This window comes from Nipponia nippon, unplaced genomic scaffold (genome assembly GCF_047370975.1).
Source record: "Nipponia nippon isolate SJK-2023a ecotype South Korea unplaced genomic scaffold, ASM4737097v1 scaffold_7, whole genome shotgun sequence".
Lineage (NCBI taxonomy): Eukaryota > Metazoa > Chordata > Aves > Pelecaniformes > Threskiornithidae > Nipponia > Nipponia nippon.
Window position 1 is genome coordinate 7,861,885 of NW_028262391.1, and position 16,098 is coordinate 7,877,982.

Sequence of the window (16,098 nt, forward strand, 5' to 3'; positions counted from 1 at the left end):
GGGTTCCTGATGCAAAACTGGAACAGTATTTGCTGGTGGTGAATCTGGGCCTCAGAGGAAAACACTTAATTTGAGCATTTTGGACTGAGCGGTACAGCTGCTGTGCGACTCTGCAAACAACATGTGCCGGGTTGGGTGTGCCTTGGGATAATTTATGAATACTTTGTGTTGGCATAGTTATCAGGACATTTATTGCATGAATATATGTCTTCAGCTCAGTGTGAGGATGTCTGGAAGAAGTCAGGAAAATAGTGGCTCAAGACAGCCACCCTTAGCGAGCTCTGAGTGGCCGTCAAGGGATGGGGCGGGGAAAGGCAAAACCACCGGCCCAAACCCTTTGCATCACATAGCCATCTTCCGTTTCTCATTTCCCTTCTGCCTTGCTTTTTTTTTTTTTTTTTCTTGTTTACTCTCCATTGTGTCCTATTGCGGGCACTTATTTTCACTTCCAGCTCTTGTCGTTATTCCACAAACTTTTTCTGCCTCCTTGAGTTTGCTCCAGGCTGGAATTCCCAGGGCCTGGCCTGGCAGCAGGTTGTTGCTTGCAAGGGGATTTCCTTCGGCGACTTCACTGGCATTTTCATCTCTGCCTAAACTGATCCTTATCTGTCGTTTTTCCAGTGTTTCACATTAAATGTTTTTTTTTATTTGGTGGTTTTGATCACAGTTTTACAAACACCCTTTGCAGCCTGAGCATTATAGCTTGTTCCCACGAGCTCTGCGCATGTATTTTCCTGGGGATACGGATTTTCCAGAGTTGGTTGGCAGCGTGGGGCTGGCAGGATGCGGCGGCAGCCGGGGGCCGTGGCTGGGTGCACGGGGGAGAGGGGCAGCGCCGGGGGGCTCCTGCTCCCACACCCGGCTCCTTCATACCCAGGACGGGAGGACATGGGAGCTGAGCACTTCAAAGGCACCTGGAACGGCATTTTGAGACTATGTTTACTTATATACTTACACTTGCTTACAGAGCTTATCTTTTTTTCCTCATGCATGCCCTGGGCAGACACGCAAAGGGTGACTCCGTACCCCACCTGCGCCCGGGAGCCGCTTTGGGGTTGGCGCGAGGGGAGGAGGGCGATGCTGAGACCTGGCCTGGGGCTGGATGAGCTTTTGGCGTACAAGGAGTAGCTTTAAAACAAACATCTGATCCACCCTCTTCACAAAGGGGTTAGCTTATCCCGGCACAAATTGAGAAGATTTTGGATGTTTCCAGCCATGTGTGCTTGGCTGGGAGGCAGTGGGGCAGGGAGGGGGGAAGCAAAGCTGTGCAAGGGTGTGCAAGGGTTTCCTTGTTTGGAGCCCACCCGGAGGCCTGGAAATCCCTGTTCCTGCGGGACGGTCGGCCCTCGCCTGGGTTTGGCAGGCTCTCGCAGGGGGATTTCACTGCCCTGCAGAGGTGAGCGCCGTCCGCTGGCACTGCCAGGGCAGAGGGGCTGCTGGCTCCGCGAGGTTTGCTGCAGCTCTAGGGGCACCTTAGATGCCGCAGGAGCACTTTACTACCGAAACGCTTCTGGTGGAGCAGCTTTTATTCCCCTTTTAAAAAAAAAAAATACTTATGTGCTGCTGCAGGTTTGGGCTGTTTTATTTTTTTATTTTCATTTTTTTTTCTATAAGCAGCTCTGCCAGCTTCTCAGAGGCGGGTCCCAGTGTGCCAGCTGCAAGGCTGACATCTGGCACTTTCCCTTCCCGCGCTCTCTGGCAGCAGCAGTGTGCAGAGCTGCCCACGGTGTTTCCCACCGGCAGAGGAAGGCGGGTGACACCCGGGTGGCCCTGGGCGCTGGCAATCCTCGCGCCCTGCCTGCCCACAGGGTTAGTGGAGGGGAAATGGGAACGGCACAGGCAGCACATCCCTGCCCTGTGTTCGGTGCCTGGGTTCCCGTACGGCACCAGCCGGGAAACCGCTGGCGCTACCAGCCAAGGTGCCAGCGTGCCTGTGTCGGGGCACAACCTGCCGTCCCCCGGCAGCGTGGACCCTGTCCCCGACGCCTCCGGTGTGTGAGCCGGCAGCCCTCGTGTCTGGGCTGGCACCTTGGTGTATCCAGGCACCGCGTGTGTGCAAAGGTGATGGATTTTACTGTAGATAATGACACATACCTATAGACACGATATATCTAGTACGTATATGCAATACCTCCTATTCTATTCTATTCTATTCTATTCTATTCTATTCTATTCTATTCTATTCTATTCTATTCTATTCTATTCTATTCTATTCTATTCTTCTGTCGTATCCTATCCTGTCCTGTCCTGTCCTATCCTATCCTAATATATAATACCTAGTAAGTCCACAATATGAATGGTATATATATACTTATGAAGGTATACCATATATATCTGTATCTACGCTGAGAGAGTGTGCGTGTATAAGTGTGATATGCATATATGCATCTCTAGGTATGTATCTATAGAGCGTCTAGCTAGTACATGAGTATGCCCGCGTGCCTACAACACCGATGCAGTGTGCATACGTACCCGTCTCTACAGTACCGATCTGACAGACCAGCGTCTCCAGTATGCGGAGGTGGTACCCCGGCGCGTGCCGCTGTGACGCGGACCCGCGTGGGGCGGCCCCGCCCTGTGCACGGCCGGGTTCTGGCACCGGGGGCGTGGCCGGGGGCGTGGCCGTGGGCGGACGCGCCCCTCGCAGGAGGGCGGTGCTTTCCCGCGGGCCCCGCCGCGCCGCTCCCGCCTCCCGCCTCCCGCCGCGATGTCCCGCCGCGGGCAGGAGCCCGACAGGTGAGCGGGGACGGGGGGACCGCGGGTCTCGGCTGCCCCCCGCCGTGCACCGCCCCGCCCCGGCGCCTCCCGGGGCCCTCCCCGGGACCCCCGGGGCCTGCCCGGCATCCCCCGGCCACCCCCCGCCCCTGTATCCCCCGGCAGCTCCCCTTCCCCCTCCCCGCATCCTCCCGATGCCCCCCTGCACGCCCAGCCCCTCCCGATGCCCTCAGCATCCTCCCCATCCCCCCAGCATCCCTCCTGCACCGTCCCCCAGCATCCTCCGGTCTCCCCCAGCCCCTCCCTTCCACACCCCCCCGCATCACCCCCCATTGCCTCCCGCCCCCCCCATCTTCCCCACCTTGCAGCGAAGGGTCCCTGCCCCGCGTTGGCGCAGAGCCCAGAGGCTCCTTCCTGCCCCCGCCCCCCCCCCCCCCGAAAAGAAAAGCCACAGCGGTTTTGGGGCGCAGGGCCCAGCCTTGCACCTGCAGCGGGGGCTCCCCGACCACCCCCCTCCATCCCCATCCCCGGGGCCGGGCCAAGACCCGGCCGCGCAGCCGCCCGGCCCCGCTCGGCATCCTCTCCTCCGGCAGACAAAAGCGCTGGACGAGCCAGCGCCGTTCCCGCTCCGCCGGCCCCGGCCGCTCCGCCCCGGCCTCCGCTCCGCCGGCCCCGCTCCGCCCCGGGCCCCGCTCCGCGCTCCCGCCGCCGCCGCCCCGGCTGCACCCCGGCTACGGCCACAACAAGCGGCAGCTGGGGCCGCTTAGAAACGAGCCTGTTTATCTTTTCCTTCTAAAGCTGGGATCGCCAGCGGGGTCACCCCGCTTTGGCTTTGCTTCAGCGGCCGCTGGGGAACAGCATCGCAACCGTGCCGCTCTTGCGGGGCAGGGGATGGAGCTGGCAGTGCCTTTCTTCCCTATTGTAATTAACTGTGGGCAATAATTTCTTATACTGAATAAGGCTAGTTTGTTTTTTTTTTTTTTTCTCCCTGCTTCTCTCCTCCGGAGCGTGTTTTTTAGCTTAGGAGGAGGGAAATGCAGCTGTGAGGGGGTACAAGCCTGCTGCAGGCAAACCTTATTTAGCAAGCCAGCACTTGGTGGAAGGGTTGCACAAACAGTGCTTGGCTCAGGCGCTGTCTCTGGGGTACGTCCAGGCTTTGTCCAAATCTTGCAGATACTATGTCATTTTTTTTTTTTTTTTTAAGATACAGTTTGGAAGCACAAGCCTCATTGTGTAATTTCCCATTCATGCCCACTGTGAAACCCTTACCCAGTTTCTCATGCGTGTCTAACTGGCCACAGCACCATTTTCCCTGCCCCTGACCAACAAACTCTTACAGCTCCACCTGCTCTGCCATCTGCCCAGGACCCCCCTTGCTTGCATCGCTTCACCTTGTGCCTCAGCCATACGTTAGAGGATTTATTATCCTGCCTCTACCATTACCACCTATTCATTTTTTATTTTTTAATTTTGTGTTTGAGGTGCCCCAGTGCAGCGGCGGCCGAGGCTCTGACCCCCGCGGTGATGCCCACTCACCCCGGCAGCACCCCCCGCTGCCGGGTGCTCCCCAGGGAGCTGGGGCCCGGAGCGGATGGGCTGTGGGTGCACAGCGGACAGCCCGGGATGGTCAAAATCAGCCTCCTGAGCTGAGCTGCTGAAAAGCAACTGCTGTGGCTTGGCTTCGCCATTGCCAGCATCCCTTAGCATCGCTGGGGCGGCACTGAAATCCCTCACTTGCCTCCAAAGAGCGAGGGAATATTTGATCTTTCCCTGCCCGCATGGCGTACGGCTGCCGTTCCAGCTGGCTGCTGGCAGGGCGGAGGGGCCGGGATGTTTGCTCGTGCCACTGAAGCAATGGAGAGCTGGATGTCACCTGCTGGTTTATGGTAACTGCGTCCAGGGCGATTCCCTTCCTCAGCAGCAGCTTTTATGGTGGTTCTTCGGTGGGGCCGCAGGGAGGACGTTGTGGAGCTTTGCGTGGTTTGCTCCACCAAAAGGTTTCCAGACCTGATCTTTATCTGTAAATGATAAAACCAGCACACTTCCCCTTTTCAAGAGTGAATGGAGACTGAAGGTTGGCCTGAATTTGCCACAGGCCACAAATTTGCCACGGGCACAAATGGGAGTCATCTGCCACATCTGAGCCACTGTGTTTATCTGAGCTTCATGCCTTGCTGAAGATTGGTTGGATTGCTACCAAAACCGATGGGTGCTTGGCACACAAACTCTGGGTGCTTTGCAAAAGGGGCTGGGGCCAAGGGCTTGTGCCAGGGGGAAATGTGGAGGAGAGCCAGGCGTCCCTGGCAGGGCCAGGGCCGTGGGCGATGTTAGAGAAAATTATTTTTTAATCCCCAGCCTGCCATCCCAAGTTACCTTATAACCTCCGATTCCCTGGCCAAAGCCAGGGAGCGATGCCAGCAGGCAGGGAGGTGAATAAATACCCGCTTGCGTGGAGGCGCGGCAAAGGACTGAGGGATCTGCTCATGTATCTCCCGTTTTGTCTTCCAGCGGAGCGGAGTCCCTCTCTTCAGATGAAAAAGGTACGGTGATTTTGTGAAACACAGCACTTCAAATGGGTTTGTTATGAGAAATGCCCATCCTTTGGAATGGAAATGACAATGTTAAAACTGCTGGCTTTAAAAGACGTGGTGTAATGCCTTAGTTTAGTGGCTAAGAGTTTTGATTTTTTTTATACTGATTTTTAAAATTCATATTCCTTTGCTGTTTATTCCCTTCCTCTGACCTGCATAGTACAAAAATGCCAAGAGAAGAGTTAAATCTTTTTCAAGCTTATATCCCCCGACTCCTTCTCTCTTGCAGAGGTGGTGGCCGGCAGTGTGGAGGGAGAGGGCTTGGCCAAGGAGCACCCAGCGGGTGAGCACACACGGGGCTGAGGGCTTTCCCTGCACGTGGGATGGCGTGGCTGGCCTTGCACCCGCCTTTTCCCCGCGACATGATAAAACCACAGGGTAGACACTGCTGCAATTCTTCAAGTCACTTGCTTTGCAATACTGGTTTCTCTTCAACTTACATTTGTCAGAATAATTTCTTGAAGCGCATATGGCGCATCCCCACGAGTCACGTCACTGGCGGGACGCAGCAGCTCCCACCAATGCTTCTCCCACCAATGCTTCTTCCACCTCACGTGCGTGTCACGGAAAACCATAATTTAGCTGGGTGAAGAGGGACATGCCATGGGTGAAGCTAACAAATATAGACAAAATAGTTCCAGGTTGTATAAAACACTAAAATTAAGCCTCTTGAACATCACATGTACCCTTCAGGAGGGTCTGGGTGACCCCTAAGTCTCCTCTGATGCTGGGATTTGATGCTCTGATGCTTCTCTCTGCTTAAGTATTTTTTCTACCTTGTTATGTTACCTACCTTGCTGATTGTCCTGGTTTCGGCTGGGATAGAGTTAATTTTCTTCCTAGTAGCTGGTACAGTGCTGTGTTTTGGATTTAGGATGAGAATAATGTTGATAACGCACTGATGTTTTAGTTGTTGCTAAGTAGTGCTTACATTAAATCAAGGACTTTTCAGCTTCCCATGCCCTGCCCGGTGCACAAGCAGCTGGGAGGGGGCACAGCCAGGACAGCTGACCCAGGCTGGCCAAAGGGCTATGCCATACCGTATGGCGTCATGCCCAGTATATAAACTGGGGGGAGTCAGCCAGGGGGCAGTGATTGCTGCTTGGGGACAGGCTGGGCATCGGTCAGCAGGTGATGAGCAATTGCATTGTGCATCATGTGTTTTGTGTATTCTTTTATCATTACTATTATTATTGGTTTCTTTTTCTCTGCTGCCCTATTAAACTGTCTTTATCTTAACCCATGGGTTTTACTTTTTTTTTTTTCCGATTCTCTCCCCCATCCCACTGGGGCGGGGGGGGATGAGCGAGCTGCTGGGTGGTGCTCAGTTGCCAGCTGGGGTTAAACCACAACACTGACCAACCTGATGTATTTAAACTTGTAGATGTATCCTTTTCCTTACCTGTGGCATTGCTTTATTTCATTCTGCCTGTGACTAATGGGGTGTAATTTTGTTAAGGAGAGGACAGTTCCGAAAACAGCTCCAGCAGTAGCTCGGACGAGGAGTCAGGTGAGCATCGCATTGTGATTTATATATTTTCTCCCTTTTGAAAATGTATGTTCAGTTTAAACCAGCTGCTTTTCATGGGCATAGTCTCAGGGTTATTGTGTAAGACTGTTAATTCAGTGATTGCATGCTGAAAAGCAGAATGATATTTTTGTGAGCAAATAATTTCCTAGCCGCTCAGTTATGAGCAGAGCAATAATAGAGGAGCAGCAGCTAATGTTGCTTTAGCCTCGTAGACACAATACATGCAGATATTTTTACACCGCAGTAGTTCTCCCGACACCAAAAGGCTATAAATCTGCTTAAAAGTTGGCAGCAAAAGTGGCAAAACAGGATGGACAGGAAAAGAATTAAAGGAAGCGTTTGCTGTTGATGAAAAGCCTGTGGGTTTACGCTTACACGGGTTACACCACCAGCAGTTTATTCGGGTTTCATGCAAGATTGATAGTCTTTAGTTAAATAATTACAAAGCTTTTTCTCATCAGATGCGGAGGAGTTGGATGGAAGAAGGTCGGGTGAGTGTGCTTTTATTTTGTTCCTTATATCTGCCTTGCAAGGTGTGAGGAAGCCAACACGGATAAGGGATGCACGAGGGTAATGATGTGCGATGGCAAGACAGTGATTTCGTGCTGGCCCAGCCGTCACCTCCATGTCTTTCGGTAAAATTATTTGCTAGAGAGCATACCCAAGAAGGGGGGGTGCGTGGGGTGCATGCACGGTGCACGCTCGCTGCCCCTGTTTGCAAATGGAGCCCGGCGCAGGGCTGTGGGTGCAGGGAGATGCCGGACGGGGTGAGGCACCTTTCCTTGCCCGCACGCCACGGGTGGCCCCAGGTCACTGCAGCCCCGCTGCAGCGCGGGGACTGAAATAGCGTTGCTGCGGGAAGGGAGCCAACGCGCTGGCGGGTGTTTGCCTGATGTTTTCCAGGCTGTTCGCTGCAGCAGTATATTTTCTGCCTCTCCCACATCTGCCTGGCCAGGAGGGTGTTGATGTCCCCGGGTGACTTTGGGACAGCTCGGCTGGAGGCCCTGCTTGCAGGGAGGGGCGTTGGTGGGAGCGAGCAGCACAGCGCCCGTGCACGCCGGCAGCCAGCCCCTCCTCACACCTTGTCACAACAGCTCTGCCGCTCGGCTTCTGCAAAATCCACCCTTCAGGCCAAAAACTTTTGCCCAATGTGTCAGCTCTGCTTGCTTTCTGTTGTCTTGGGGATTAGTAAGGAGGATTCAGGCACTTCTAAATCGCTTTAGGGACAAATACACTGCAAATAGTGTGGTTACCTGCTTGCTGGAAAGCGCTGTTGCCAGCTTCAAAGCCGAGTGGTTGAACTTTGTACTTGGCATGATGAGACTTATCCTGGGGACGAGTCTTTTTTTTAACCCCTGTGGAAATTTCTAGTAGTTTGGGCAAGTTATGAACTCATGACAAATGTTGTATCCTGATGTTCACCTTCATCCCCACACTGTGCAAAACCTGCACACGAAGGTGTGCAAGTGTGCCTGTAAGAACTTAGTCTTAGGAATATTCTCCTTCGGTATTTTTAAATGTAAGCAAATTAAACTAGTGGGTTGTCCTTGCTGAATATGGGAGCAGAAACCTGCTGGAGGCTGAAGTATTTGCTGCAAACTTCTTTTTTGTAGATGAAGAACAAGAGGAGAAGGAATCGCTACCGCACTGCGATGAATCAGGTAGTAACAGATCTCTTGAGGGTTGGGTTTTTTCCCGAGTGTTTAATTACTTTGCTTTTACTGAACTAATCTTCCTGTTTTCTCGCTAGGAGTGAACTGTCTGCCACCCTGTGAGCATTGCAGAAATGAAACTGTATGTTGATAAACTCCCCCCCCCAATTTTGCATGAGATAATCTGCAAATTGTAATTCTCACCTCTTTAAAAATATATTTTTCTTTTATCTAGGACCAAAAGGAGCAAGTGACCCCCAGGAGACTTTCTGGAGGACAACACGTGTATGGTTTTTTTAATATAATGGGTATACATTTATATTGTTGTCATCAAGATACTTCTCTCTTCGGTTTAAGTGGGAAAAAGAATAATTTGCTGCACAGATACATTTGGAGGTATAACAGATGCCCCCAAATCCTTAAAAATAAACAATTTAGAGCAGCTGCCCATGCTGCCTGCAGGTCCTGGTCCAAGAAAGCTTTTAGGATGGCTTCCTGCCTGCCTTGTCTCGCTGTGGTAACTAACATCGGGCGCATTTTTACGTGCTTTTTTTTCGTCTGGACACACATGGCGGGTCTCGCCCTGCTTCACAGGAATACTTGTCCTCCCCATTTGCACTGACCTTGCATTTTGCCTTGGATGCCTTGTGCTCCCTCTCTCTGGCTTGGAAGTTGTCATCAGTGTGGGATGTTTGTGTTGTCCATGTATGATGTTGATGTCGGTGTACGATGTTGGCTCCGACGTCGATGGGAGCTGGGCTGAGCCCTTCCTGTAAAAGCAGCTGCCTCATTTGCAGGAAAGCTTATGCAAAATGTTCATTACAGCTATTTTGCATGCACTGGCTGGGTCCTCCCAGCCAGTTTTTAGCACTCCAGTGACGGTTTAAACATAGAGACTGGAGAAAAAAACATTGTTGTGGCTTCTGTGCTATTCAGATAAAGTGCTCTGTGCTTGTTCGGAAGGGAGTTTCTCTGTTATCCCTTGCAAACCATATTGTTACAGTATTTACTAGGTGGTGGTAACTAAACTAACCGGGTCACTCTTGCCCATGGCAGGGTGCAGCTGGATGCAGAGGGGACTTACCAGTGCAGCCTCACAGGCTTGATTTTTGAGGTAACGGGGGCCGTCAAGATCACATATTCCCTCTTATCCTGGAGCAAATATGCCAGCCTCGTGGAAAAGCCATGGATCGTGGGCGGCCCCCTCTTCGATGTGCGCTGCGACTCGGCCCTGGCTCTCACCTCCATCCAGTTTCCCCACTCCCTCTGCCTCGGCGGTGAGTGCCGGCCACCGGCTGGGCGGGCATGGGAGGCTGCTGGCTTCCCAGCGCAGGAGGTGCTGAGACAGCCCTGTGTCCCCGCAGATCATGGTGCTGGCATGGCTTTCAAGGTTTTGCACATCAAAGGCCAGGGCGCAGCCATCGAGCCGTCCGCCGACTACTCGGCCTCGCACGTGAAGTGGCTGGTGAGCTCGCTCTCGCCGGTGGGACCGCTCATCCAGACCCAGGAGCCGGTGCAGTACCACGGCGTCGTCATCCTCTACAAAGTTGTTGATGAGCATCCCTCCTTATCCTTTCGGGTCTACGTGGCTACAAACAATGACTCCTTTATAAAGGTATGGCTGGTGTTGGGGGTGTAGGGTGGCGTGATGTAGAAATACTGGCAGGGTGGGTTATGGGGGTGCTATGTTGAGGATGGGGCATGGCGAAGAGATGCTCTTGCCCCAGTGTATGTATTTTATATATGTATGTATGTAATGAGACTTCCGTACCGAAAAGGTCTGCCAAGTTAGAATATGATATTCAAGGAATTATACTGGCCCACATGCTCACTCACAAGCTGCTGTAGAAAAGAAATACATCAGAAACCTGTTTGCCACCAAAATCCACGGAGCTAAGGGTTTGTACCTGAAAGTGCTTCTTGTCCTCTCACCCGTTCCCCCGTACAATATGTAGGCAAACACTAGGAGAGGACAGCAACAAATAACCTTCCTTTTATTCGGGTTGCAAACTCTTCTATTTAATTTCACCCATGTAGCACAATAGCTGAAGTTTATTTGATGTTTTTTGAGCGTGGTGTTTAGTGCACAGTTTTCTGTAAAGTTTGCCATGTGGAAGAGGTCGTGGCCATTTCATAGGGCTGAGGACAGAGAAAAGCCCAAGGAGCCAGATTAGCGCAGATTTTAAATGTGAATTCCTTCACTGAGGCGAGTAACCTTTAAATTGTATTTTTAAATTTTAGGATATCTCAAGAGCTGTAAAACATTCAAATAAGAAATTCATTAAAATTGACAAGCCCCCTGTATGCCAGAAATTACTACAGAGAGGAAAGAGATATAGATTAGTTTGTGAGCCAGAAGCTGAAATAACTCCAGAGGTAAGTCCCTTGCACAACCCTCATTTCGTGCATTGCAGCTGGATTAGAAACACGGTACAAAACAGCTTTTCCTGCACTAGTATTAAGGGCATTTTTCACATTTGCCTTCGCTGCAGAAAGCATTTGCCTCTTAGAGCCCTAAAATTTTGGGATGAAATTCTGATGCCAAAGTCAACAGCAAAACTGGGGAGATTAGAGTTGGGCTCAGATCTGTGCCAACAGCCAAATACTCCTCTTTAGTTTATGTTTGGATAAATGTTTATTTTTAACATATTTACATTGTGTAGGAAATTGAATTCATTGATGGATCTCTCCTGAAACTAAAAAGTTACATTGAAGTCTATTTGGAGAAACCCGACGACTTCACCTTGTCTTTGGTTGAGCTGGAGTCTGATGCAACCGTATGGAAAGCAAAACTAAGAGAGAGTGAGTCTTTGGTCTTCCCACGACTGGTTTTTTCCTGCTGAAAAGATAGAGGAGTTGGGATATAATTCAGCCCTTAGATGCACCAAAATTCCTGCTGTTAAAATTGTGAGGTTTGGAGCTGGGAGTGATAAAACCCGAAGAGAAGAGCTCTGGGAGGCCATGTAGTGGGTGTTGCAGTAACGTGCAGAATCCCTCGTGAGCAAACAGGCGAAGGCTTCAGGGCTGTGGGGTGTGCAGGAGGATGCTCCGCCTTAGTTTTAGTTATTAGGAATAATATGTGATCTCTGTTGCATATTATAGACGGTGTGCTGCAGCACATTGGATAAAAGGGGAAAAATCACCCCATTATATAAAATCTTAGCTCAGCAGCTGGAGTCCACCCAACAGCTTGGTTTTGTGCCCGAGAATTGTTGGATGTAGGGCATAGCTATGGGAATTCCTACCTCACCTTTTGTTTCCTCTGCAAACTTTACCAGGTGACTGGATACATTACGATCAGAACAAAAATGAGCAGAAAAGAAGCACAGTCAGTAAGTCAATTTGAAGATAAGTCGGGGTTGCTTATTTTCTGTGTACCTCGCTTGCTGTTGTAGCTCAAGTGATACGAAAGAAGTAACATCACCTCTTGCTTGCTTCTTAGGTGTCAAAAAACGGAAACCAGCCATCACCATTTTGGAAGAAGACGAGCTCTGTAGCAAAAAGCAAAAGACAGCCAATTCTGCAGGTAGAACATTTCTGTGTCATTTAAAATAACAGGTTTGTGGGGGTTTTATCCCATGAATTGAACCTGAGCTCACTTTTTTGAAGACTTCCATGAATCTGAGCATGACATATAGGAGGAGAAAGCGCTGCTTTTGTAGATGCAGGATTTGTACCTGCATTTGTGTACTTCAGTACACTTTGTCATTCATTCGGTAAATAAATGGGGACAAGCAGCTAGGAAATTTGCTTTATAAGGGTCAGCTAAAATGGTATTGTCTTCTACGACTGGGAAATAGTGGCTGCTTTTGAAAACGGTTTCCGCTACATGTCTCAGATTTTGCGCTCAGGATACCTCCTGAGCCATAATAGGCTGATTTTTTCTGAAAAAAAATCATCTCCCATTTATTGATGACATGTGATGTTCTGATGGTTGGAGAAACTTGGTGTCTGGGAGCTCCCACCCAGAAACTCCTCATTTACTAATAGTTACCTGGAAAAAATACAGAAGAAATAATGTTAGTTCAATAAATAATGAAAACAAAATCAGCTAAGTAGCCACATAGGTGTTTGTGGGTGCGTGTAGCCACCAGAGGGAGAGCTTCCATCCCTCAAAACCTCCGTTTGATGTGTAATTGGTGGCACTGAGGAGAAAAGCGGCTCAGTCCATGTAACCGCGCGGGCTGAGATTTCTGAGCCATTGTAACTGAAGGAAAAACAAACATCTGGAGCAGCTGTAGTTTTCAAGAAAAACTGGCATGTGAACTTGCCCGGAGGTAGCGAGTGCTCAGCACGGCCTTAACATTACACATCTCCAAATCTCTGGGTGCTTGGTAACCTAACGTACAGTTCGTACGGTTTTCCTACTAGATGAATAGCTGCTTATAAATGGAAAAAATCCTTTACAGCAGCCAGCATGCAATCAGATGTTGTCACCTTCGTGAGCCAGGCTTCTTAGTCCTTCAAGTGCTTTTCTCCAGCGCTTGGCTCTGACCTTGCTGGGTAATCTGAATAATAAGATCACCTTCATCGTGTGTCCCTGGCCACACACAGAACTAATAGTGTCATTTAGTTACAAGGTTAATGAGAAGAGCAATATTAAGTCTGATTTTTGTTCTTTGTCTTTTCAAATGGAACCAAAACAGAAAACTTAACTGATCAACAGCTGATGGGGATCGCAAAGTTGTTAGGTCGGCAGTGGAGAGAAATTTTCATTGAGTGTCTTCGGGTGGAAATGAAAGACATTGAGCAGATTCAGGCAACAGAGAAAGAAGTTAATATGCAAAAATTTCTGGTGTTAAGCAAGTGGAGAGACAGAGAGCAAAGCAATGGAACTGCAGAAACTTTGTACAGAAGTCTCCGTGGAAAGGTGCCCTATGAGGTAGAGCAAGTCCTACAAGGTATCGTCTTCCCATTATATTTATTTAATTACATCAGTATGTTTCAGATGTATTTTAAGAATTCACATCAGAGAGTTTACTGAATGCCTCGTCCATGTTTCACTACGTAGGTCAAAATTGTCTCCCTTCTGATATTAGCAATGACTTTCTTTCTTGTGGCATTTTTATACTTCCCTTCAGAAACTGATACAAAATGAATAATATTTTTGCACTGACTGTGTTGAGAGTACTCTCAGCATGACCTAGCCATCACGGCCAAACCAGTCAGCATTAAATACCCAAACCAATTCTTGGTTTTCTCAGGGAGTCCAAAGAAGAGATGTTTGGGTCTTTACTCTTTCGTATTTTAGGGAGGGTTAATCCACACCTTCCCCTGACGAATGATTTAGTGGTTTGGTCCTGCAGACACGTGTGTGTGTGTGTATGTATTTCCTTACTGCCCATGGGTGCTCCCACTGATTTCTGGGGGACTCCTTATGTTCAGTTCATCCTGCACATACCAAAGTTGTTCAGTGGGCTGAGAACTCAACCAGCCAAGGGGTATCTTTCTTAAAAATGAAAATTTTTTTTTTTTTTTTTTTTTTGGAAACAGGCAAAGTTTGCTTTCTCTTAACTCTTTCCAAAAGCAGCCTGGCTTCCAAGGGCAGAGAGCTGTTCGTGCTCCCTTGCTCATCTGACCCGCACAAACCTGTCTGTGCCACAGCCTTGCGCTGTCTCGTAGGCTTTTAATACATTTGTTATTCAACTTGAATATTGAAGTAACTTGTAGAGATCGGATAATCTGTGTGTGTTTGTGCGTGTTCCTTTCCTCAGATTTCTTGGCCTGATGCTGAGCTGGTGAAGCTGCAGCTAGGAGTGCGGCAGGAGCTTCCCCAGCCAGTCGTTATGCTTCTCCGGCCGCTTCCCCGGGATCTCGCTGAGATTTGGGAAGGAAGATGCAAGGCATCATCACTCAGCGGAAAGTTTAGGCAGGATCTTCCCAAGAAATGTGAATGAAATTTTGCGTGGATATTAAGCACACGTAAGACTTTCAGGGACAATTACTCATGCGGTGGATCCCAACATCGCGGCCGGGAGTGCCAGGCTTCACGGCTGGGGAAACCCAGCACTGCCACCCAGCTTTGTCTCATTTGAGCCAGTCCTAAAAGACATGAACACTGGAAGAAACCAGTTTACCTTGTTCAGGTATATGATTGTTATCTGGAAAAGTTTTTACTTACATCAGGGAAAGACAGGGAGAAAAGTTATGCAGAAACTTTCATCCCCTTAAAAAAAAAACCTGCCAAAATCATGAGGTATGTTGCATTTCTCACAGATGCCCAAGATCAGGGAAGAATAATCCTAAACTTGCAGATAAATTCCTCTGCATAATCACTCTAGGTATACATAATTACTGTATATACTCGTGTACATTCAGTCCTTGTTAAGCTCTGGTTCTGTTTTCTAAAAACCTGAAGACTGGTGTCGCGAGAGCACCACTATTGACTGCAGGCAGCTTTGATTTTTCCCTTGGAATTTCTTCTTCACTCTTTTCTGTACAGTCTGTCTCAATTTTTATGACAGAATTTTTTATGTTGTATATTTTTTTTTGTACTATAAACTTTTAATACTTTTTTTTTTTACTTGATTAATTTGAACTTGAATAGAATTAGGTGCGTAAACAAAAACAGGAGAAGCCAAAATCTCTGCGAAGGCTGTTACTCTGTCGGCAATGCACGTACCACACAATTTGAAAGATGTGGAAATCATGTTATTCGCAGAAAAGAGCAGCTACCCAATACAGGAGATTATCTTGTTTTTAAAGACACTGCATTCTTTTGATCATCTTCCTCTGCGTATGTTTATGAAAGAAAAAGCATACTTTTAAAAAATAAGGATTAAAAAGGAAACATTCACACTATTTGTGTATGGGGTTTGAATTTTTTTTTTATTTTAACTATTGGATGAAACGTTGCAAGGTTGTTGTATGTTGTGGGCCAGCTTTCCAACCCTTGATGCCCCACTGCTACATACATCCCAGGGGGTGGCCGAGGAAAAGGGCTGTGTTGGGGCCCAGGACCTCACAGGCTCTTCTGCCAGTGCGGCTTTTAGGGGGAAAAAAGCTGTGGGAGGCAGGGAGGCTCGTGTGGGGCTCTCCATCCTCAGGCGGAGCTGCCCTTGGCTCTTCTCTCTGGGACAAGCAGGGGGAAACGGCCTTCACGGGAACCTTTAGGATACCTGACGCAAACAAAGCTCTAATAGGACCCTCTGGTCAGAAGCAGAAAGCAGTAAATCTAAGCTGGAAATGAGATGCTTATTTGTAATACTGAGGGTAACTGGATAGCATAGCAGATGGTCAGAAGAGATTATAAAGGTCTTCAAACCTCAGGTTCTTTAAATCTAAATCAAGAACCTTTTTAAAAAAAAAAAAAAAAAAAAGAAGAGGGGATGGATGCCGAAGAGGGGATGGATGCCTTCGTCTGGGCTGGCTTACGTACTGCGGGCAAAAATTGGGAAGATAACCATCCCGGCATCCCTCCTGGCCTTCAAAGCTACACATAAATCCTTGCCTCACCAAAACAAACAATTTAGCCACCATTTTGGTGGTGCCAGGGTTTCACCATGGAAACTATGTAACTGGCTGGAAAATCACGGTAAAGGAGGATGAAATTGAGCAGGTTGCTTTGAGTGCTCAGCCCGAGAGAAAAATCCACAAGAAACACATCTGA

At 49.1% G+C, this 16,098-nt stretch overlaps 1 protein-coding gene across 2 annotated transcripts; it reads left to right on the forward strand.

Annotated features, from left to right (window-relative positions):
* The first annotated feature begins 2,640 nt into the window (after window positions 1–2,640).
* LOC104011600 (caspase recruitment domain-containing protein 8-like) lies at window positions 2,641–15,281 on the forward strand. Of its 2 annotated transcripts, XM_087739919.1 has the most exons (16): window positions 2,641–2,736; window positions 5,224–5,255; window positions 5,536–5,589; window positions 6,766–6,816; window positions 7,299–7,328; window positions 8,451–8,498; window positions 8,588–8,631; window positions 8,725–8,774; window positions 9,546–9,766; window positions 9,854–10,104; window positions 10,731–10,865; window positions 11,153–11,291; window positions 11,768–11,821; window positions 11,932–12,015; window positions 13,136–13,390; window positions 14,204–15,281. In XM_087739919.1, the coding sequence occupies exons 1-16, from the start codon at window positions 2,708–2,710 to the stop codon at window positions 14,215–14,217; spliced, it is 1,491 nt and encodes a 496-aa protein (XP_087596045.1). In that variant the 5' UTR covers window positions 2,641–2,707; the 3' UTR covers window positions 14,218–15,281. The 2 variants fall into 2 exon arrangements, with proteins under 2 accessions (XP_087596045.1, XP_087596044.1); XM_087739918.1 differs by having other exon boundaries at window positions 9,546–10,104.
* Window positions 15,282–16,098: the final 817 nt, after the last annotated feature.